The sequence below is a fragment of the Vitis vinifera genome, chromosome 18, assembly GCF_030704535.1.
Source record: "Vitis vinifera cultivar Pinot Noir 40024 chromosome 18, ASM3070453v1".
NCBI classification, from domain to species: Eukaryota; Viridiplantae; Streptophyta; class Magnoliopsida; order Vitales; family Vitaceae; genus Vitis; species Vitis vinifera.
In genome coordinates this window covers 10,534,282-10,555,244 of record NC_081822.1, presented here as the reverse complement: position 1 = coordinate 10,555,244, position 20,963 = coordinate 10,534,282, and the positions used below count along the sequence as shown (strand labels likewise).

The 20,963-nt window shown below is 34.7% G+C and overlaps 3 protein-coding genes and 1 non-coding gene across 6 annotated transcripts; all 4 read left to right on the top strand.

Moving 5' to 3' along the window:
- The first annotated feature begins 538 nt into the window (after positions 1 to 538).
- On the top strand, positions 539 to 6,006 carry LOC100267647 (uncharacterized). Its single transcript, XM_002281456.4, has 5 exons — positions 539 to 800; positions 2,260 to 2,321; positions 2,415 to 4,775; positions 4,898 to 5,006; positions 5,160 to 6,006. The coding sequence occupies exons 1-5, from the start codon at positions 692 to 694 to the stop codon at positions 5,783 to 5,785; spliced, it is 3,267 nt and encodes a 1,088-aa protein (XP_002281492.1). The 5' UTR covers positions 539 to 691; the 3' UTR covers positions 5,786 to 6,006.
- A 2,102-nt stretch (positions 6,007 to 8,108) lies between these two features.
- LOC100257468 (glucan endo-1,3-beta-D-glucosidase) lies at positions 8,109 to 12,548 on the top strand. Of its 2 annotated transcripts, XM_002282700.4 has the most exons (5): positions 8,114 to 8,369; positions 8,819 to 9,483; positions 9,557 to 9,880; positions 10,033 to 10,336; positions 12,304 to 12,548. In XM_002282700.4, the coding sequence occupies exons 1-5, from the start codon at positions 8,303 to 8,305 to the stop codon at positions 12,339 to 12,341; spliced, it is 1,398 nt and encodes a 465-aa protein (XP_002282736.1). In that variant the 5' UTR covers positions 8,114 to 8,302; the 3' UTR covers positions 12,342 to 12,548. The 2 variants fall into 2 exon arrangements, with proteins under 2 accessions (XP_010664681.1, XP_002282736.1); XM_010666379.3 differs by lacking the exon at positions 12,304 to 12,548 and having other exon boundaries at positions 8,109 to 8,369; positions 10,033 to 10,635.
- Positions 12,549 to 15,179: 2,631 nt separating this feature from the next.
- LOC100247211 (protein LIKE COV 1) lies at positions 15,180 to 19,189 on the top strand. Of its 2 annotated transcripts, XM_002282757.5 has the most exons (6): positions 15,180 to 15,542; positions 16,096 to 16,148; positions 17,307 to 17,416; positions 18,266 to 18,433; positions 18,518 to 18,742; positions 18,843 to 19,189. In XM_002282757.5, the coding sequence occupies exons 1-6, from the start codon at positions 15,411 to 15,413 to the stop codon at positions 18,947 to 18,949; spliced, it is 795 nt and encodes a 264-aa protein (XP_002282793.1). In that variant the 5' UTR covers positions 15,180 to 15,410; the 3' UTR covers positions 18,950 to 19,189. The 2 variants fall into 2 exon arrangements, with proteins under 2 accessions (XP_002282793.1, XP_059590814.1); XM_059734831.1 differs by having other exon boundaries at positions 15,191 to 15,542; positions 18,266 to 19,189.
- Positions 19,190 to 20,636: 1,447 nt separating this feature from the next.
- TRNAE-UUC (transfer RNA glutamic acid (anticodon UUC)) lies at positions 20,637 to 20,708 on the top strand. The gene has a single exon. It is a non-coding gene; the product is annotated as a tRNA-Glu (tRNA).
- Positions 20,709 to 20,963: the final 255 nt, after the last annotated feature.

Genomic DNA, 20,963 nt, shown 5'->3' with positions numbered 1-20,963 from the left:
TTTAGAATATTATCTTGTCATGTACAGTACTATTTATATATATAATTAAATAAAAAATTATTTTAATTCATTTTTTGTTTTAACATTTATAAATAAAAATTTATTTTTCCAAGAAATAATTTATAAGCATTTATAATTTTTATTTATTTATAATTTATATTCATTTATAATGAAATTAGAATTAAAAAATAAAAATTAACAAAAATAATAAAATTTAAATTATTAAGAAAATGAACCCCATTGAGTTGATGAACACCTACCATATACCTTAATTGCGATATTAAAACATGAAATTGCCCTTTCACCTTAGTTTGGCACCAATTTTCTGAAGCATACAAATTGATATTAAAAGCAGATGGCAGGGTCAAGAAGCTTCGAAGAGAAGCCCATTGAAATCTCTGCCATTGCTTGGATTGTAATCAAAGTCAGGGCACTAAGATTCAGAAGTTGTAGAGATCCCCAGAGAGGGCTAACGTTCACGTCAAACTTTCCAGAGTAAATTTCAAACTTCTTTTAATAGTTTCGGACTGGACTTCCCACCACACCCAACTTTGACAGCACCCGCCCAACCAAAAAGGAAAGAGAAACATTCCCCTCTCAGTAAGAGCTAACAAACCAAAAGCATAATCTAAGGCATTCCGCCATTTGCCAAGGGAAAGAGTTTGGAAGATAGGAACTTCGGAGCACTAACATGGCAAAGAGATCAGATTTTGCGCAGAAGCTGTTGGATGATCTGCGCTTGCGGAAAGAGCGGATGGCTGCTGGTCAGACTTCCGGCCGTTCTTCGACAATGACGGGAGGTAATTTTGATTCACAAATTAAACTCTGTTAGCTGCTAATCATTTAGGCGAGTTCAACCGTGAATCAAAATCCCTTTTTCGAATCCAGAGTTGTTCTCAAGCGTGCGTGCTGAGTTTTGGAATCAACTTGAACACCTCTTTTTTCCTTTTTCTTTTTGGTAACTGAGAAAAATAATAAACTTGTGGAAGTGTTTTTTTAATCATTGTAATATTTTAATGGTTTTAATTATGTAAAAATAAATAAATTATATTACATGATGATGAATATGTTGGACTAAAGGAATGGTTCAATGAGCGCCTTTGGAAACTATTGCTTTATCTAAAGAGGGATTTGAGAGGTTGGAGATTGTTATTAGATAAGCCCATTTGTTTGCTAGGTAAGGCCATTAACAATTATTAATTCGTTCCCAAAAATACAATAGATGCCATAACCACTTGTTTGCTAAGTTATAACTTCTTGGATGGCCGGTGTGTGTTATGGTAAAGAGTTTCAGATACTATATATATAATGAGCTTCTTTTAATCATGTAGACGTGTTTTAAACTATAATTATTCAAAATGAATAATATGCTACATGAGAGGGAGCAACTTGTCATAGATGATATCGGAGCCAACCTAGTGTGAGATTATGTCTTTGACACTATAAGAGGTGTCTATCTATCCATCTAACATGCAATTTCATGGAACACAACGATAAATTGTTTCTTTATGAAAGATGATTATGATATCTCATATTTGTTAGGAAGAAATTCGGGGACTATATATCGAGTGGCATAATAAAGTGGATTTCTCTTAACCATATAGATGCGATTTAAAACCATCTAACACCATTGGGCCTAGAATAGACAATATCAATGTACTCGTCACACAATCTAACCCAAAAAAAAACAACCATGGGTTGTATGTTTTCCAGGTTTCGGACAACCAAGCTATGGTTTTGACTTTTGAGCTCTAAAATTCTGTTGCTCCTCTTGATGGTATGCTAGAACAGTACTGATACTAATCATCTAAAGGGTATTACTGATGGATCATTCATGGTTTTCAGTTTTTCAACTTCTAATTGTAAACAGTCTTATAGAAAAACCAGGGGCAGATCTCATGGTTAAAACTTAACTAATCAGCTATTTTTATATATCTTTTTTACTTGGTAAATTATTAGTACTCATCAAACAATGATCCAGACCATTTTTTAGGACATTGACATGATTATATAAGATGATAGTGAGGGTCCCAACTTACCAACATGAAACTAGAGAAGGACAGTAGGACCCTATATTTATTTGACCCTTTTTCCTCCCAAATTCACTAATCCAAGGTGTAAATTTTGTGGCTGGTAAGGGCACACAGAGTAGCCAAAAACTTTGAATATTGACCCAATTCCAAATTGTAATGAAGTGGTTAGAGTTTGAGCATGCACTGACATCTATAATTCATTGTTGTTTTCCTGTGAAATCAACAGAAACATATAGTTACTACAGGCAAACTCAAAAAGGATTTACAGAAATAAAAAAGCATGATATTGTAAGTTTTCATTCCTCAACTTTCAATCTTTGCTTGAAACAGTTGAAGTAGATGGTTCAAACTTCATTAGTTGAGTTTTTTCATGTGCTGCAGTTTGGTTCGAAAGCAGGACACACACCCAAAAGGTCAAAGGGAGAAAACAGACCACTGACCATTGGAGATTCCTCCAAACAGATTGTTTCCTATGGGAGAGGCCGAGGCTCAGAACAGATGGGAGATCTTTCTTTGGCCCTTGCTCTTGCCTTGGAGAATGGAGGAAAACTCGGAAAAATGAACTCCTCAGGCAGTAATTCAGTGCTTGGTTTCCTGCACCAAATTGGTAGGAGATCAGGGAACTTTGGGAAGATGGAAAAAGGAAGAAGTGTCGATATGCACATGTCTTCAACTAGTCAGTTTCCTACTCTCTCTCCTCTTCAGGTCAAAGAGATATCAAAGGGTGCACAGAAATTGAATCAAATCCTCAGAGCCTGCTCTAATGGTATTAACTTTGACAGCTATTCTATAGAAATTGGGAAGGAACTTCTGAAAGGCGCCATGGATTTGGAAGAGTCCCTGAGAATGCTTGTAAACCTGCAGGAAGCTTCAGAGCACATGGTCACCCCACAGAGGAAAAACCGGATCAAACTGCTGGAGGGTGATGAAGATGAAGATGATGACATTGTCAAAGTTGATGAACAGAAGCAGCTGGACCGACCGATATTCTCCTTTGATAAGCCCTCAAGGGGCACACACCAAGTTTCAAGGACTGGTCTCAAGCAGAGGCTGACTCTGACATACTCATCAGAAGCTTCCAACTTGAACCATGAAAGCCGAGCTTTAGTTGCCTCAAATTCTCAATCAGGATCAGCTAGATATGTCAATGATTTCAAAGCTCTTGGTGTTCTATCCGAACACAAGAAAACTTCAAGTTCAGCAAGATCAAAACCAGACAAGGGTATTCCAAATATAATTGCCAAACTAATGGGACTGGAAGAAATTCCAGGAGCTATGGATTCAAAGCATGGAACTCAGACAGATTTGAGCTCTAGGCAAAAAATGGATGGAAGGGATTCAAAGAAAACTGCACTTGAAAGCACCAAGAATGATGAACCAAAGTCCAAACATGCTGAGAATATGGCACTCCAAACTGCAAGGCAGAGGTTGAAACAGTCCACCAAGACGCTGGTGACCCAGAACACTGCATTTGGGCAGCAAGCAGAAAAAAACCCAGGGACTCGCAATGCCAACCTTGAGATGGTGGTTCATAATGGAAAACCACCTTGGAAGGACTCAGAAAATGTTGAAGGTAAAAATGCGGGGACAGCCACAAAGAAGGCCACTGCAAAAATAAGCAAGCAGCAACAAAGCAACATTCAATTGACAGAAATTACTGGAAGTCAAAATAGCATACTGGAAAATGCAAGACGGCGGGATGATACAATCCTCAGGGAACATAAGGTCATAGAAAGGCGTGAAACAAAAGAACCGTTCTTAAAGCATGTGCAGCTCCAGGTGGCACCACCTACACATATAATTCCAGAAGCTGCAAAGGGACTGCAACATAAGACAGGGCAAAATGGAAGTACACCTCAAGCAGAACAGAGATATGCAAACAGGCTTTTCCCAAGCAATCAACAAAATATGGTAAATAATCTTGGATTGCAGCAACTGAACATGATCCAAAAATCTGAGCATCAACAAGAAAAACATCAAGCAGCAGAGAAGGAGCAGAATGTCAGGCAGAAATCACAGGGGGGAGTACAGAAAGGAATTGAGGTAGTCTCGAAGAGTTCATCAAAAAGCACGCATGAGACTGTGAATCTGCAAAAGAAGCATCCACATTTGAACCAATCCACACATGGTAAGAAAAGTTCAACAGATGCAACTGATGCGATGCCACACAAAGGATTTCCAAATACCAAACACCATGAAAATATGGTCAGATATGGAAGTCCTACCAACTTAAAGGTCAACATAAAAGATTCAATGCACAAGAACTTCGATCAAAGTGCCTCACGAACAGATGTAGAACCTCAATCAAAAAAGGCAAAAGCTAACATTCTGCCTATTATGAAAGAGAAGGCTGTTCACGTTACACCCGCTCAGAAGAAGATAGACAATACTAAAGTGCATAAAAGGGAGACCCCTCAAAAGATTGATGAAGTAATGACCAGAAGAAATGGAACTAACTTGGTAAGGCCACTGAAGCACCCAATATCAATTTTGCAAGAAATGAAACAGAGAAGGCAGGACAAAATTGGAGGCACCAAAAGAGCTGAACAAGGGAGTGCTGTCAGACACAAAGAAGCAGAGGTGCACATTATTAATTCCAAGAAATCAGAAGCAAACACCCAACCATTTGCTGTGGCACAGAAATTGCATAAAGATGCTGAACTGGCTTCCAGTTTGTACGGTTCTGTGGGAAATGAATGCCAAAGCCTAAAAGAACCACATACTCTAGCTCCAAATGACACTGTAAGTTCATCTTTTCTAAAGATCTGCAATTTGTTTCACATCATATCTAGTTTGAATTTAGATGGCATCCAAACAAGTAGTTATTATTTGAGCTGAGACGAGTTTTCTTGATTGTTGTACAGTGCCAAGACATAATCTCGAAGGGTTCCATTGATCAGCAAGGCCAGGCACCTCTTTCTATCAAAGATCAAGAACCAGGGTTTCTCAAAATTGTATCAAATCCGCTTATTGGTAAGTACAACGTTCTATTTCAAGCTTATGTACCGACAACATCCCTGCTATGTGTTCTAATATATGACAGTTTCCTTATATATATGTATAATATTACAACAACAAATACAAAAAGTTTGTAGCCAAAGATTGTTTTTTCTTTCGTTGTTTCAGGAAATCAAGAAAGAAGTGTGGATCTCTCTCATACTGTTCAACTGGAGCCCCGGAAAATTTCCAAATCAAGGACACAGCAGCAACCACTGACAGAAAATGAAAACCACCTCAAGCAGATACTAATAAAAAGCCAACTATTTCTTAACACAGCAGAGGCACTCTTCAAACTCAATGTTCCTATTGGCATTCTTCATGCTAGTGGCCATAACTGTCATGATGAGGAAAGCAGGCTCATATTAGATTGCGGCTATGAACTAATGAGAAGAAAAGGGAAAAGACAAGAACTCAGTGTTCATCCTTTCGTGAAGATATCAATCAGTTCCACAAAGATAGCTTCTTTGGATGACTTGGTAAAGCAGTTGCATATAGACTTTGAGAAGTTGAAATCATGTGGCAGGGATGGGAGTGATGAGTGTGATGCTGCAGACTACCTACCAAAAATGCTCGAGCTAGACGTCCAAACCATGGATCCAGATGTGAACTGCTTGTGGGACCTTGGTTGGAATGATAAGATGTTTGCATTTATTGAAAAAGATGATGTTATAAGGGATGTGGAGAGGCATGTATTCAGTGGACTCATAGGTGAGATTACCAGAGATTTTTTGCATCTAAGCATACCAAATTGATTGAAACAGAGCAGTGTAGAATGATTTGAGAAGAATCGGTTTTCTGCTATTTTGTTGTAGTAGGGGAATTTCAAAGTTGTATGTGATTTTGTAAAACATAAATTAAGGGTAATCCGTTTTCCAAGTTCCAACTCATAAATACACGTATGCTGTTCTTTTTATGTTTTCATTGCATAGAAAAGGCAATATGTTCATCCCATCCTGAAACATTTGGATGCTTAGCCACTTCTTCTTGGTTTTTTATACACTTGGAACCATCGGTCAGGTCTCTCTACCAACCCAATCCAAGCTGAGATGTAGAAATGGATAAAAGTTTATGAAATTAAGGCCTTTAAAAAAATGTAGAGATAGAGAAAGTCCATGCTTTTGCAGGCTGAATTGTTAGGAGTAAAGACATCCATCCTTCGCAGAGGAGATAAAGATACTGCAAACTTGTATTTTTAAAGATCGGTGGCCAAAATCTATCAGAAACGAACCCGATTCACTATATCTGGTATGAGATATTGGCTCTGTATCTTCTTGGCGCTTGGAACCATCCTCTAATTATAACTTGGAAACTGTGGGTTATTGGCTTATTAGGCAATTCTTACTTTCTCAGTGATAGAGAAAGCTGGGATATTAATGCGAAAGACGCTTTAAGACTCACTTACATCACTCCACGGATCTGACTGACGCTGCACATGATGTATACAAAGACTGCAAGCTTGGTATCATCTGAAAGGGGAAGATACTAATAACCAAATGCTTAACATGATGTATATGAAGGCTGTGATATTGACAAGAAAGATGCCTTGGGGCTCACATATATTGGTCGCCAGTTCCAAAAGATGCTCCACAGAATGGATATGAAGGTAGTGGGCTTGGCATAATCTGAAAGTAAGAAGATACCAGTGCTTTAATAAAGTTTTCCCTCCTCTTTTCTATTGGGGTTCACACTTAACTCATTTATTGAATGACGGGTTTGCTTCTATTGTATATTGTTACAAAGGAAAAATTTACGTGCAGTCACAATTGACAGGAGAATGAGCTTCTTCGCCATTATAATCTTTTTGTCTTTGTTTAATTAGTATGTTCTTAAGTATCAGTGTACTCTATTGCCACCTAGAGATTACATTGATCATTAAACCACGTTAAATTGTATTAACAATGACAATATCACATATATACGATGAAACTTGAACTATGAAAAAGAACCCAGTTTCTTGATTTTCTACTGGATTTTTCTCAACTCAGTACGGGTTTTTCTTCCTTTTCCTTTTCTTTTTCCTTTCTTTTTCTTTTTTTCTTTTTTCTTTTTCTTTTTCTCTTTCTCTTTCTCTGTGCATTGCTTTGAAACTTGCTTTGATTGTATTGATTAGGTTTTTATAACCAACCAAGAAGCAACTTTTATAACCAAATGATACTCGTGGAGCAGCTGCATTGATGGAAAGAAAGCATGAGTTAAGGCTACAAATGTAGTCAAGATCCTGTGCTTAATTGCGAGTGCTTTTCTATCAAAAAAAAAAAAAAAAATCAATCAATCATTCATAAAGTAGTTCTTGAAAAAGCGTCTGATGAGATAAGTGAAACAAAATGGACAAAGAAGCAGCTAGGCAAAGAGCTTAATTGCGAAGGTTTGGAAAGCTCACTTTCCATTTTTAATTCGAGTTTACTTGCCCACCAATTATGCTTAACCCAAAGCTTGTCCTCCTTTGTGCCTTTGTCCCTCAAGCAACAAATATTCTACCAGTGTGTGAGAAGAAGAAGCTCCCTTTTAGTATCTGCCTTTTCTGCTTTTGCCCATTGGAAATTGGAGGGGAAAGCCATTTCTTAGCATGGAAGGAACAACCAATCCAATCCAAAGGCCTGCTCAAAGATTGGAAGAGTCGTCGAGATTGCTTTTTGTGAGAGAATGAAAATGCAATAAGGGGTCCTACTGGGGCTTAACTCTGATAAATAACGTGAAACTTTACACAAGCAAAATGACAAAAGTTTATGTGGTGCTTGGCAATATGCGGTGTTAAAAAGACAGCTTTTGGGCAAATCTGGTATAAGTTCAAATGAACCATGGACCTGGATTTTAAGCCAATATAGAAAACGGAAGGGATCTTGTTAAGATTATGAACCTGGATTCAAATCCACATTTGACATACCGTGTTAATCGGGTGTAATGGGCAGAATTAAGGCATCTGGTCATTTTGAAGCTTGAACGGATGTCCAGTGAAATTCCGAAAAGCAACACTGAAAAAGGAAAAGTTACTTTCGGTTGATGTTACCGCAAATAATTTAAAAAAAATCAAAGTGAATCCCATATCTACCCTTTTCCATACTAAGTGGCCATGCTGGCTACTAAGGCTCCACGTACAAGATGGAAGTTCCAGCTTCCGGTTTCCAATTCGGTGGAATTTACTCTTGGCATCAGTGACAGTGCCTGGTGTACTTTAAAGTTCTCTTCACTTTTCAGTATTTAAATCTCCACGGCTTTGCCTCTGTCACCTCGTCTTCATCTGCTCCACCAAAACGATAAGCTCTCCAGCCATGACGACGTTTCGTTGTGCTTCGGTGGCCTTTCTTTTCTCCCTCCTACACTCTGTTCTTCTAGCAAGTAAGACTCCTGAATCTTGCATGTGCAGGCCTACAAGATATGACCTGCGTCTGTTTCTTTGAGATCCATGAATACTGTTTCATCAATATCTCGTGTTCTTGCAGAAACTAGTGTTGTGAATAATTCCAGGGTGTATTTTATTTCTTGGTGGTCTGTGCTTCTGATATTCTGTTCTTCTGAAATGAATCGCCTGTTTCATGTCATTTTCCAGAGAAATTGAAATAATAGTCTTGAGAATCCTTTTCCTCTTTTGAGACTCGTTTTTTTTTCCTTGCGGTGGCATCAGATTTAGAAAAAATCGATCATGCCGACTTCAATAATTTTTTTTTTCTTTATTTTGAACGTAACGGCTAGAATTGATGTTTGAACTCTGAAAAAATTCGGATCGTTACGACTTAACTCGACCTAGGCGAACTAGTTAAATCTGATTAATCCCTCTGTTTGTGCAGGATCGGAGTCGTTCATTGGTATAAACTATGGCCAAGTCGCCGATAACCTCCCCCCTCCATCAGCAACCGCAAAGCTTCTACAATCCACTTCCATTGAAAAAGTCAGGCTGTACGGAGCCGACCCAGCTATCATCAAAGCCCTTGCCAATACCGGCATCGGAATCGTCATCGGAACAGCGAACGGCGATGTCCCGGCACTAGCTTCCGATCCCAACTTCGCCAGGAATTGGATCAATTCCAATGTCCTTCCCTACTATCCCTCTAGCAAAATCATCCTCATCACTGTCGGAAACGAAGTCATGACCTCCGGCGACCAGAATCTGATGACGCAGCTCTTGCCGGCGATGCAGAATCTCCAAAATGCCCTCAACGGCGCATCACTTGGCGGCATGATTAAGGTATCCACCGTCCACTCCATGGCAGTGCTGAAGCAATCTGAACCGCCTTCTTCTGGAAGTTTCGATCCGAGCTTCGGGGACCTGATGAAAGGACTGTTAGGGTTTAACAAAGCCACTGGTTCGCCATTCGCGATCAATCCATACCCTTACTTCGCATACCGGAGCGACCACAGACCTGAAACGCTGGCTTTTTGTCTTTTTCAACCCAACTCCGGACGTTTCGACTCTGGGACTAATATCAAGTACATGAATATGTTCGATGCCCAGGTGAGTCCAACATCTGGACCCTCTATGCAAGTGAACCGGGCTGAGATTAAGTTTTGGGCTGGGCTTGTTTCAGGTGGACGCTGTTCGAGCTGCATTGAACTCGATGGGCTTCAAGGAAATTGAGATAGTGGTTGCGGAGACGGGCTGGCCCTACAAAGGAGACAGCAACGAGGTAGGCCCAAGTATTGAAAATGCCAAGGCTTACAATGGGAACCTGATCTCGCACCTGAGGTCACTGGTGGGAACGCCCTTGATGCCTGGGAAATCAGTGGATACATATCTGTTTGCACTCTACGACGAGGACCTGAAACCTGGGCCGGGCTCAGAGCGCGCATTTGGGCTTTTTAAGACTGATCTCACCATGACCTATGATGTTGGCCTCTCCAAGGGCGCCCAGGTGAGAAACTGTCTGGAAGAAAACTGTGCCAATTATTTATGATTTGAGAGCATAGTTTTCTTTCATTTTATTTTCAGTATCAGTGGCAAAAATTATAGTGTTGTGGTAACAAAAACGGTTTGTTTAACATAACTTGTAAATCATGCTTAAAGAACACTACTCCGGCACCGGCAACCCCCAAAACTCCGGCCACTCCATCTCCATCTCCATCGACGAACGGAACGTGGTGTGTGCCCAAATCAGTTGTATCAAATGCCCAACTCCAGGCTAATCTGGACTACGCCTGCGGACAAGGGATAGATTGCCGTCCAGTCCAACCAGGTGGGGCTTGTTTTGAACCCAACACCGTAGCATCACATGCTGCTTATGCAATGAACCTCTTCTACCAAAATTCTGCTCGCAATCCATGGAACTGTGATTTCTCACAAACAGCCACACTCACATCTAAAAATCCCAGTAAGTCTTCTCAAACCCCAATGCCTTTACAAATTGTTCATCGGCAGCCTCTCTGCCCATACCTTAAGCTTGATTATTTCTTACTGTTGAAAGCTTACTATATTATAATTATATATTTAGTTATTGTATATTTATTTATTTAGTTATTATATCTCTCCTTTATTTAGTTATTATATTATAATTTTTTTTTCTTTTTAGGATGGTAAATTAATCTTTATTTTCTTGTATTATGCCTACTTAAATTTGTACTTATTTTCAAGAAGAATTGGTAATGAGAAATTCTAAATTTTCTTTTTTTCTTTTTTGTCTTTTTGAATCTCTTTTTGGATTTCAATATAGTATCTAGCAAAATCAATCTTTAATAGGACTTTTAATTTGTGATCTTATGGAAGAGAGTTTAATCTCATACACTGTTTTCATATCTGTTTGATTGTGGAATTCTTTTTTCATCTTGTATGATCGTGGAATATTATAATGAATGGTCACATCATTTTTCTCCTATTTGATTCTAATATTTGATTTCGTATTCATTTTTTTCGGTTCGATATGCTTCTTTTAATTGGTAGTTGTTTATTGTTTATGACCGGTGAACGAGATAATTCTCTTCAATCTATTAGTGGGTGATTGGATAAAAAAAATTATTCATATTAGAGTTATGTGATATAAATTTTCTAAAAAACAAAAAGATGTGAAGTTACATCATTGGCATTTTACGCAAACCTATAAATGAAAAAAAAGGAAAAATATGCAAGACAATGTTAGATGCTTGGAAAGTAAGCTATTCGAAAATTATTACTTGGATCAACAACTCCATTGGTAATTCGATAAACATACAATTGACGAAGTATGAAACTGTTAAAAAAAAAAATTGGGAACATTTTAAAAAATTGTATACGCTTATAATTGACGAAGTATGAAACTATCAAAAAAATTTGGGAACATTTTGAAAGATTGTATACGTAATTTAATTTTGCATTTTTCCTATTTGTTTGTTGGATACAATTAATTTCACAATGAATTTAAATTATTTGATAGAATGAATTTTAAATTTTCAATCAAATTTCTACCGTTTGAGAATTGTTTCAAAATTTATTTTTTTATTGGTGTATTTAAGCTTCTTCTATATTGTTGAATATAAATCCAAATTTTGTTTCTTACTCTTATAGTTTTATGTCTTCGTTTGTCTTTTTTCTTTTTTTTTTAGAATGTGCCTGATTAGTATTTCTTTCATATCTTCTTCTTTTTATTCTTATTTCTTTCTTTGATGTTTTTAGTTTTATATCTTCTACTACTTTTTCCTTGAGCATATACCTCTATTTTCTAGTCATATTTTTGGATGATAAAAATAGTTTTTATAGAGATTGGTTTTTTATTAACATGCTCCTTCCTCTCCTCCTATAGCTACTTCAATACTTTTTAAGATTGTGAATTCTTCTCTCTCATGATTTTCTTATCGTCTTCCAAGTTATGATCGAGGAACTTTCTACTTTATATAAGACTAATACTTGATATTTGATACTTGAATTAAATGGTACAAACTCGATCGATTGCTAAGGGATTTTCTCAACAGCATTATTGTGAATTTATTTATAAAGCCACACTTGTTTCCACGTTTTCAATTTTTTCTTTAGCAAACTCTCAATATTTATTGCAACCACATCCTGGGTTTGTGAAGGATGTTAGAAATTATTAACATATTTAGTTACTATATATTTATTTATTTAATTATTATATCTCTTATTTATATAGTTACTATATTAGAATTATTGTATTTCATTTTAAAAATAAGGGTAAATTAGTTTTAATTTTTTGTTAATTAAGCCTATTTAAATTCTAACAATGTTGCACCTATTTTCAAAAAGAATTCATAATAAAAAAAAATCCAAAATTCCCTTTTCTCACTTTTTCTCTTCGAATCTTTTTTGAGATTTTAACACTTAACAACGCCATTCCTTCCCGTTTGTCAGGCTATAAGGGTTGTATTTACCCTGGTGGACGTACCTGAAGAGTAGAGATGTTGCATTTGGTAAGAATAAATGAGTGACGGAGGTGGGTTGCGTGCGGCTTAATGGAGGAGTGGAATCTCTACTCTTCGTTTTCCCCGCTTCCTTCTTCTGTGTCTTTCAAGTGTAAAGAAATGAGGGTGCTCCAGGGCTCGTCATGCTTGTGAACTGGGAAACATAAATTACATAACAAAGATTCACTTGCAAGATATACCGACCAATATCTGTGGAGATGATAAACATTTTCTAAAAAAAATTTGTGGAATTTGGCTATTTAACCATTCAATAAAATTTACAACGATGAAGATGAAAGTTACCTTCATATTTGAAACCTTATTTGAATCTTTTCTTTATCAATTTCTAGAAAGTGCTTAATAAATCAGTTTAATAATGTAATATGATTAATTATTTAATTTAAATTATCACATGCAATGAAATAATTGAATATTATAACTTAAAGTGATAAATAAAAATAAATACTATTTTTAAAGTCCCGAATATTTTTTGCTCTGTTGTCTTATATGAATGTTTGGAAAACTATTTGTTGTTTCGTGTTTATTATGTAAATTTGGAATTTCAATAATTTATAGAAAATAAAGTTAATTTTTATCAAATAATCTTAATATATTAGAAATAAAATTAAATAATTAAATTTAAATGTTCAAATTACTCATATTTTAATTTTGACAATATTTTAAATCTTTAAACATTAACTTTTACTAAACATCCTAGTGGTTTTTTTTTTACTTAAATTTTAATGTATATATATATATATAAGTGTCACATTTGAATATATTTTTTGTTTTTAAAAAATAGAAACTCTTACATAAAATATTGAAACTCTTCTACAAGAAGAAAAAAATTACTTCATATTTAAAATAAAAAATTCAACATTTTTAAAATTGGAGGAAGTAAAAAAAAAAATTTGCTTCCTTAATTAAAAATTTTTTTTTTAAATATTTTCAAGTACATAAGATATTCGCCAATTTTTTGTCTTAAAATTTGAAAATTTTGTTATAAGATTTTTATAAAAATACGTGTTATCAATATCTCTACATGCGATTTGTTGAGACATAAACCTTTCTTTATTCCCTTTCTTTTCTTTCTTTTTTTATAGGAAAGAAGTTGAATGAATTGAATAAATATCGTCATTTTTTATTCATTATTCGGGTTGATAAACTAAATCAGATAGTTATATGAGTGAAATAAAAAAGCTTATAAATTCGCAGTAAAATGATTAAGTCTCATTTCCTATGTACAAGAGTTAAGCGGAAATAAACATAAGCAAGTAGTAGAGACTATCTGTTTATCCCAAGATTAATTGATTAGGCATCAATCACGACTTGAAGCAGGTTCAAAAGACCAACTGTATGGAGTTTTGTTTTCACTATCTTTTCTATGTATTAACATATATGTAATACCATAACAGGGGGATTGAGCAAAAATAAGTGGATGGCTAAGAACACCAAGGTACATAAAGGATTAGTAATGGAGATTATGTAAATTATCCAAGGGACATTTTTGCATAAAAGGAATACTAATTGGAGCTTTAAATTAGTAAAAATGATCAGGCAATACTCCCCATGATTCCGATCCAAAGTATGCTCCTATCCACTAATTAAAGAAATAGCTATCAGGAACAAAATAATCTTTTACTTTCTTTTAAAGCCTCCTTCACTTTTTTTTAGAAAGAATACTACGAACGAAAAAAAAATGTAATTACAATAGAAAAAATATTTTCTTATTCTTTCTTTCTTATATCCATATTCATAGAGATAGAATTTTTGTCAGGATTCATGAACTAATATAATGTTTAATTATTTTTCGTAATGGAAAAGGCGTCTGTATATATTATCCACTTGAACCTCTTAAAATGTATCTACAAGATCACACAAACAAACAACCTTCATTGGACCAAACAAACTCCCACATCAGAATCAGGATCAACTCTAATATCATTTGTAATTATTTGTACCCAATCACGTAGATATCCACTTTGACCCCAAAAGAACTCTCACGGTTTTAAAATGCATTTACAAGTTGAGAAGAGTTCATACTTCTATAATACCGTAAACTTTTTATCCTATCAGATATGGGATATTATAATTTTTCTATTATATATATAGTTAATGCAGATAATGAACTCAAGTTCTACATATATTAAATACTTTTAAAGGAAATAAAGAAAAATGAATGTGATTGTAAATTTCATGTTTTTCGGTTTTTAGTTTTACATATGTATCCCACTTTCTTTACTCTCACTCCTTTAATCTCTAAGTGTCAGGTTTGTTTCACCTCTTTAATTTCTTTTCTATTTAAAAAAAATATTTTTTCATTTTTCTTTTTATGAACAAAACTTAAAAAACGAGATATATTAATAGAATTTTAGTAACATTTTTTAAATTTAAATTTTTTAATTCAAATAATTTAAATTTATTATTGGTTTTAATTTTTATTTTTTTTATTAATAATATAACATTTCAATAACATGATCAACGAAACTTTCATTAAATATAATATTAATAATAACATTTTTTAAATATAATTTTGGAGCTCTTTTTTTTAGAACTTTTGTATATGTTTTAGAAATTTCATATGATATGCATTATTATTATTATTATTATATATATAAAAAAATCATGTTAATAATAATAATAATAATAATTTTTATATAAAATATAAGAAATTTTAGACTTTATATTGAAAAAATAATGATTTGAATAAAAAACTTAAATTTTCTGAATGTGATTTTTTAAGATATTTTTTAATATTTTACTTTTTACTTTTTATGTAAAAAAATTCAATTGAAAGTGTGTCCAAAACCACAAATATTCTGGTTCGGAAAAAAAGAATAAATAAAAATGGGGCAAGGCTTGCATTGCCGACAACGACGTCGTGTAAGTGGTAGACAAACCGTACCTTAGGTCGGCAAGTCTCCCGTGGAAACTTCTACCCAGCGATTTTAAAATTTCGGTTGAAAACATCCTGGTGTCCCTAACTGAATTGGGACTTCGGGCTGGAGCAGAGAGAAGGAAAGAGGAGAAAAAACGAATCTGAAGGCGAGAAAAAAAATGGGTTCCAGAGAGAGGGACAGAGACCTCGAGCTCCTGATCCCAGTAGCCGCCACCACTGACAATGTTGCCTCCAAATCATCGCCCTCCTCTCCATCCTCTTCTTCTTCCCATCATCACTCCGGCCGTGAGGTCCGTTTTTCTCGCTCCTGTCTATTTTCTCCAAATCCATTGCCATTGTTTGTGGTCTTTTTTCGGATTAATCGTTTCAAAACCTGTTTCTAAATTCAGAAACGTGTGGATTGGTTCATCGATTTTTCCCTAATTTTTTGTCGCTACCACCAGATATTTGTTTTCCTTATTATTTAAGCCAGAGGAATTCGAAGGGACGGTGAGCGTACAGATCAAACCAGTTATGAAATTTACCCAGTGGATTACAAAGATGTTGAGAAATTTTCCTTTCTTCCACGCCAATTAAAGTATTTCGTGGGAATTTTTATATTTTCGATGCTTGTTAGTGTCAAGCCAAGAGAATCCTTGAGACAAATTACTAGAAGATTTTTATTTTTTTTTCGGTGATTGTTATTAATGCTAATTTCAAGATATATGAATTTTGGATATATAACCCCTTTTATCTCACACCGAATTTTGTGCATTTATTGTCAGTTACCTTTTTCTTACCCATATTTGATCCCAACCTCTTATGCCCACAACAAGATAAAGCTTTGTTTCTATACCTGTGTAGGCATTTTCCAAAGTCATCCGCAGCTGGGCCTCAAAGAAGTTTATGTCTGGATGGTTAGTTCTTTGCTTCTCCCTTTTCAATGATTGGACTGGCTTAATTTCCTTGATGACATATTATTCCTGTCATTTGAGAATAGCTTTGCTGAAAACATTACAATTTTATCATTATTATTATTATCATTTTGGGTGCAATCACTGCTTACAATCCTTGCAAACACACCCCCTCCCCTGCCTGTTTACTTAATTTAATGTGATTTTACAGCCCTTTTTTGGGGCATGGATTAGTGATAAGATCAGAATTTTTGGATTTGGGAATATCCTGGGTCTATAGACTAGTAAAGAAAATATGCAGGTGGGATAGCTGAACAAAATTCAGCTATAAAAGTAGCATGTCTAGTGTTAAAGATTTACCATTGAAACAGAACTCACCAACTCATTCAGGAGTCTCAGTGAGTTCATTCATGATATGTATTTTACTCCATGGGAAAAAATTCTCTAGTGGTATGATCCTGATGTGAGAAGCAATGCTGTAGTTTAAAGTATCTCGAAGACATATAAATTAAACATATTCGAATCACCTCGACTTGCATCCAAGAAGAAGTATGTCCATCTAATATATGAAACATTTATTGTTTGGCCAAGCAACTGGATGACAGCGATCATTGTGCAATGTCTCCTCGCTGGCATAAATGTTGACTGTGCAGTGTCACTTGCATGAAATCCCTTAGAACTCCATATGAGTATAATCAAAGCAAATAAACAATGTTCCTGAAGTGTTCACGTGTTCATATTAACTTCATGCAGCTGTAAAATTTAGCCCTCCAGTTGTTTTTCTTTTTTTTTATTTTTCTTTTTTCCTATTTTGAAAAGCATATCAGTTTCAGATATTCACATAAACTTGATTGAACAGTTATAAGGAATTCAGCAAAAGAATTCATCTTGTTGCTAGCAAAAGAGTTTCTCATGTTTCTTATCTTCTAGTATAATTTCTTATTGCCTATCCAAAAAACCAAAGAGAAGTGTCTAATGATATTGATTATTCGTCTTACGCTTGCCATATGCATATTATGTTTTTATATTTAACATCATGGTACTGAAAGTTTTATGATTCTTGTAGCTACTCTGTTTGGCACGCACACACAATGGAGTATGTAATAATTAGTTAGGAACACTCTGGATATCTCTTACGAAAAAATCTGATATTCTTTGCAGTGTCATTCTACTTCCTATTGCCATTACATTCTATATCACTTGGGGTTTCTTTCATTTTGTGGATGGTTTCTTCTCCCCAGTTTATAATCAACTAGGCATCAATGTATTTGGTAAGTTCACTTATATTCTATTGCAGTTTCTCAGGATTAGAACTACTTGAGTTTTACTACTGTAATGTTATAGATCCAGCTATTCAGTTTCTGATGAACAGAAAAGGGGACTTTGAAGTTGATTGTGAATTTTCTGATCAAGAAAGAAAATAGTTCAATCCTCATCCAGTTGAATTGGAAGGAAAAGGTCATGCTATATGTTCGTGTTTCACACAAAATTAATGCTACAGAGAGAACAATTTACAACTCATTAAGGGAATAGATTGATGTGAGAGTTTTGATGGACCTTATCAAAACTAAACAATAACTGGAATGATCCTCTGAGATTCTGGCACCCCAGGAAGTGGTTGACACATGCAATTGTTTTCACTTTCTTAAATGCAAGTCTGTTACCTCGGTTTTCTTTTTAAGTTGGCTTAAAACACTTAGATTTGAGGATTTCAAGATAATATGGCAGAAATGCTATTCTCAAATCCCTACTACAATTATTATCAATGCATGACCACTGTTGCCACCGCACCACCGCCACTTCCCATATCATTGCCACGATCACTGTCTCATCATCCTATCAATACTTTATATACTTATCCAAACACGGAAAGTTTCAAATGAAGGAATAGTCATTCCCTTCATTTTAAATCATTTCAGAATCCCAGAAGTGATTCTTAATCTGGGATCAAATGAGCTTGATGGAATTCTCCCCAGCATCCTCATTTGTGCTGAACCAGGAATCAAAAGAATGTTTCCTAATCAATTCATCTTTTGTAAAGATTGTCATACTATTAAGGACTTCTCTCCTTTCAACTTGATTTAAGTTGTTCCCGTTTGGATAATTTGGTCAACCTGCAGGTCTTGGATTCATCACTTCCATCACTTTCATCTTCTTAGTTGGTGTTTTCATGTCTTCCTGGTTGGGAGCTTCTCTTCTCGGCCTTGGGGAATGGTTCATCAAGAAAATGCCACTTGTAAGCTATATATATTCTGCCTCAAAGCAAATTAGTGCAGCAATATCACCAGGTAAATATATTTATTTATTTATTTATTTTCTAGTACAACCTTGCAGATTTCTAAACTCTGAAGCATCCGGTAACAATGCTACAGATCAGAGTTCTAACGCATTCAAGGAAGTGGCCATCATAAGACATCCACGAATCGGGGAATATGCATTTGGATTTATCACTAACACAGTTCTTCTTCAGAGGAACACAGGTGAAGAGGAACTGTGCTGCATTTACGTGCCTTCCAACCACCTCTATATTGGAGATGTTTTTCTCATCAGTTCAATGGATATTCTTAGGCCTAATTTGTCTGTTCGAGAAGGGATTGGTATAATTTTCACACTGCATATCATATCATCACAGGAATATCCTTTTCAATTATGAATCTAATGATAACGTGGCTTTTGATCTTTCTTGCGTTTTTGCAGAAATTGTCATTTCTGGAGGCATGTCAGTACCTCAAATTTTAACCACAATAGATGCACAAGCCATTCCAGCATCAAGAATCGGCAATTTGGTAGCAGCAAAAGTCTAATGCTTGATCATTAAGCTTGGAACAGACCTCAAGTTAACCAGTTTGGCCATGAAGTGATGGATGTGATCAAGGAATTTTGTTTGTTCTTTCTTTAATCATTTCATCCACATGCTCAATGTGTAACAGGTTTACTAAGATTCTTTGTGAACTCTTTTTTTAACATGTTGTCATAGCAACATTTTATGTTTTTGTTGTTTAAATTTTGGCAAATGAAATACTCCTTCTCAACTTTCCTGTAAATCAGCATCAAATCTTGGTTCCTGTACTTCAAAACAAGGTTCAATCATATTTCTTATATTGAAACTTTATGTATATTGCATCAATATATATGAGAAGCAATTTTCTGGAAAAAATTTATGTTTCAATGTATTCTTAGATTGTCCCTGCCCTTTAAGGCCAGTATATCGGTGGTTAATTTTGGCCTTGTGTTTTGTTTTGGCAAAGGTCTCAGTCTTAGGTTTTTTTCCCTTCTCAATCTGACCATATGCAGGACTAATTAGTAAGGTGGTGGTTTTTATTTTATTTTATTTAAATCTAAATTGAATTTAATTTAGCTTAACTTCCTATACAATTTAATAGTATTAAGTATTAATTTTTTTTTTTTATTAAATATTAATAGGTTGAGGGTTCGTATAGTAAAAAAAAACCAAATAATTTGGTTTTTTTATTCATTTAAAAAAAATTTAAAAATTAAAACTAAATCATCTAAAGTCGATATTTATTTAAAAAAACAAAAACTGCCTAAGTATACAACAAAATCATATTTGTCTAGTTTTAACCTCGGATCATGACAACCCTTTCTCCTATTACCATCGCCTCTCATTTTGTTCCCCAATTTTAACCATAATTTTATGATATACAAAAAGAAGATAATAAATAAACAATTTTAAGAATAAATTAGTCATGAATTCTTTATTTCAATGATGAGCACTTATGTTGATGAATTGTTTTATATATATATTTTCAATGTTTTTATTATTTTTGTCATAAATGTTCACTTGTTCTCATAATTCATGATGAGATTGGTTTGTAGTTTGTACTATTCTTCAAATTCGTTTGAAAAAATCCCTCTTCCCATTCTCAATTTTTTTTTTTTTTGAAAAAATATTTTTAAGAATCAAAAATTTAAAATTGAAATACCTATTTTAGTGTTATGAATTATTTTTTTTGGAACAATATCACTTGAAATCTTGTCAGCGTTAAAAGACAAGTTCAACCCTTGTAAGAGCTTACTGCGAGTGCTTATCAACCAGCTGAGCCCAAGCCCAAGCCCAAGACCAGCCCGTGATCGCTCTCATTTATTTTTTTTGCAAACTTATATTTATATTAAAATCGTGTATTTGAAAAAACAACAAGAAATAACAAAATACGAAAAAAGAAATATTTATTAATAAGAAATTGTTTTTATAAAATTGACTATTTTAAAGTCTTGCATTTTTATAAATATTAATTTTAAAAAATATTATTTAAATAAAATGTGAAGTATTGGGATTGTACAGAAGTAATTGCATTGAAGAAGCTTGTTCTGCTCTTTAATTCAAATTCATCAGGAGGGCCTGAATTGGCAAATATGCAAATTCCCTTTTTACCATTAGGAGTCGACGCACCATTCTTCATTCAAATTGCATTTTGGATCCCCTTATTAAAATTTGGGTTTTATAAAAGTGAGATACCCATTGAATATCATTCCGTTGTCGTCCAGCGGTTAGGATATCTGGCTTTCACCCAGGAGACCCGGGTTCGATTCCCGGCAACGGAACTTTTTTCCACTTTTTTAAACCTTCTTGGCAGTTGCCACTGTTTACTGATAATTAATTACATTTTTATTTTGCTTGTACCATACATATAATTTCTAGTAAGAAGAAATACACTCACCACCCCTAAGCTTAGGCTATCTTTACAAGGGTCACCCTCTATTTTGGACAATTAATATTTATTTAAAATGATGTAAATACATAAAATAACTGACACTTAAAGTTAAAAACAAATTTAAATTGTAATATTAAATTATCAT

Excerpts from the sequence above, each read along its gene's own strand:
- LOC100267647 (XM_002281456.4), top strand. The coding sequence starts at position 692 with ATGGCAAAGAGATCAGATTTTGCGCAGAAGCTGTTGGATGATCTGCGC. Across the intron at positions 2,322-2,414 it reads AAATAAAAAAGCATGATATT|TTTGGTTCGAAAGCAGGACA; the intron begins GTAAGTTTTCAT and ends CATGTGCTGCAG. Across the intron at positions 4,776-4,897 it reads CTCTAGCTCCAAATGACACT|TGCCAAGACATAATCTCGAA; the intron begins GTAAGTTCATCT and ends ATTGTTGTACAG.
- LOC100247211 (XM_059734831.1), top strand. The coding sequence starts at position 15,411 with ATGGGTTCCAGAGAGAGGGACAGAGACCTCGAGCTCCTGATCCCAGTA. Across the intron at positions 15,543-16,095 it reads ATCATCACTCCGGCCGTGAG|GCATTTTCCAAAGTCATCCG; the intron begins GTCCGTTTTTCT and ends ATACCTGTGTAG. Across the intron at positions 16,149-17,306 it reads AAGAAGTTTATGTCTGGATG|TGTCATTCTACTTCCTATTG; the intron begins GTTAGTTCTTTG and ends TATTCTTTGCAG.
- LOC100257468 (XM_010666379.3), top strand. The coding sequence starts at position 8,303 with ATGACGACGTTTCGTTGTGCTTCGGTGGCCTTTCTTTTCTCCCTCCTA. Across the intron at positions 8,370-8,818 it reads ACACTCTGTTCTTCTAGCAA|GATCGGAGTCGTTCATTGGT; the intron begins GTAAGACTCCTG and ends CTGTTTGTGCAG. Across the intron at positions 9,881-10,032 it reads GCCTCTCCAAGGGCGCCCAG|AACACTACTCCGGCACCGGC; the intron begins GTGAGAAACTGT and ends TCATGCTTAAAG.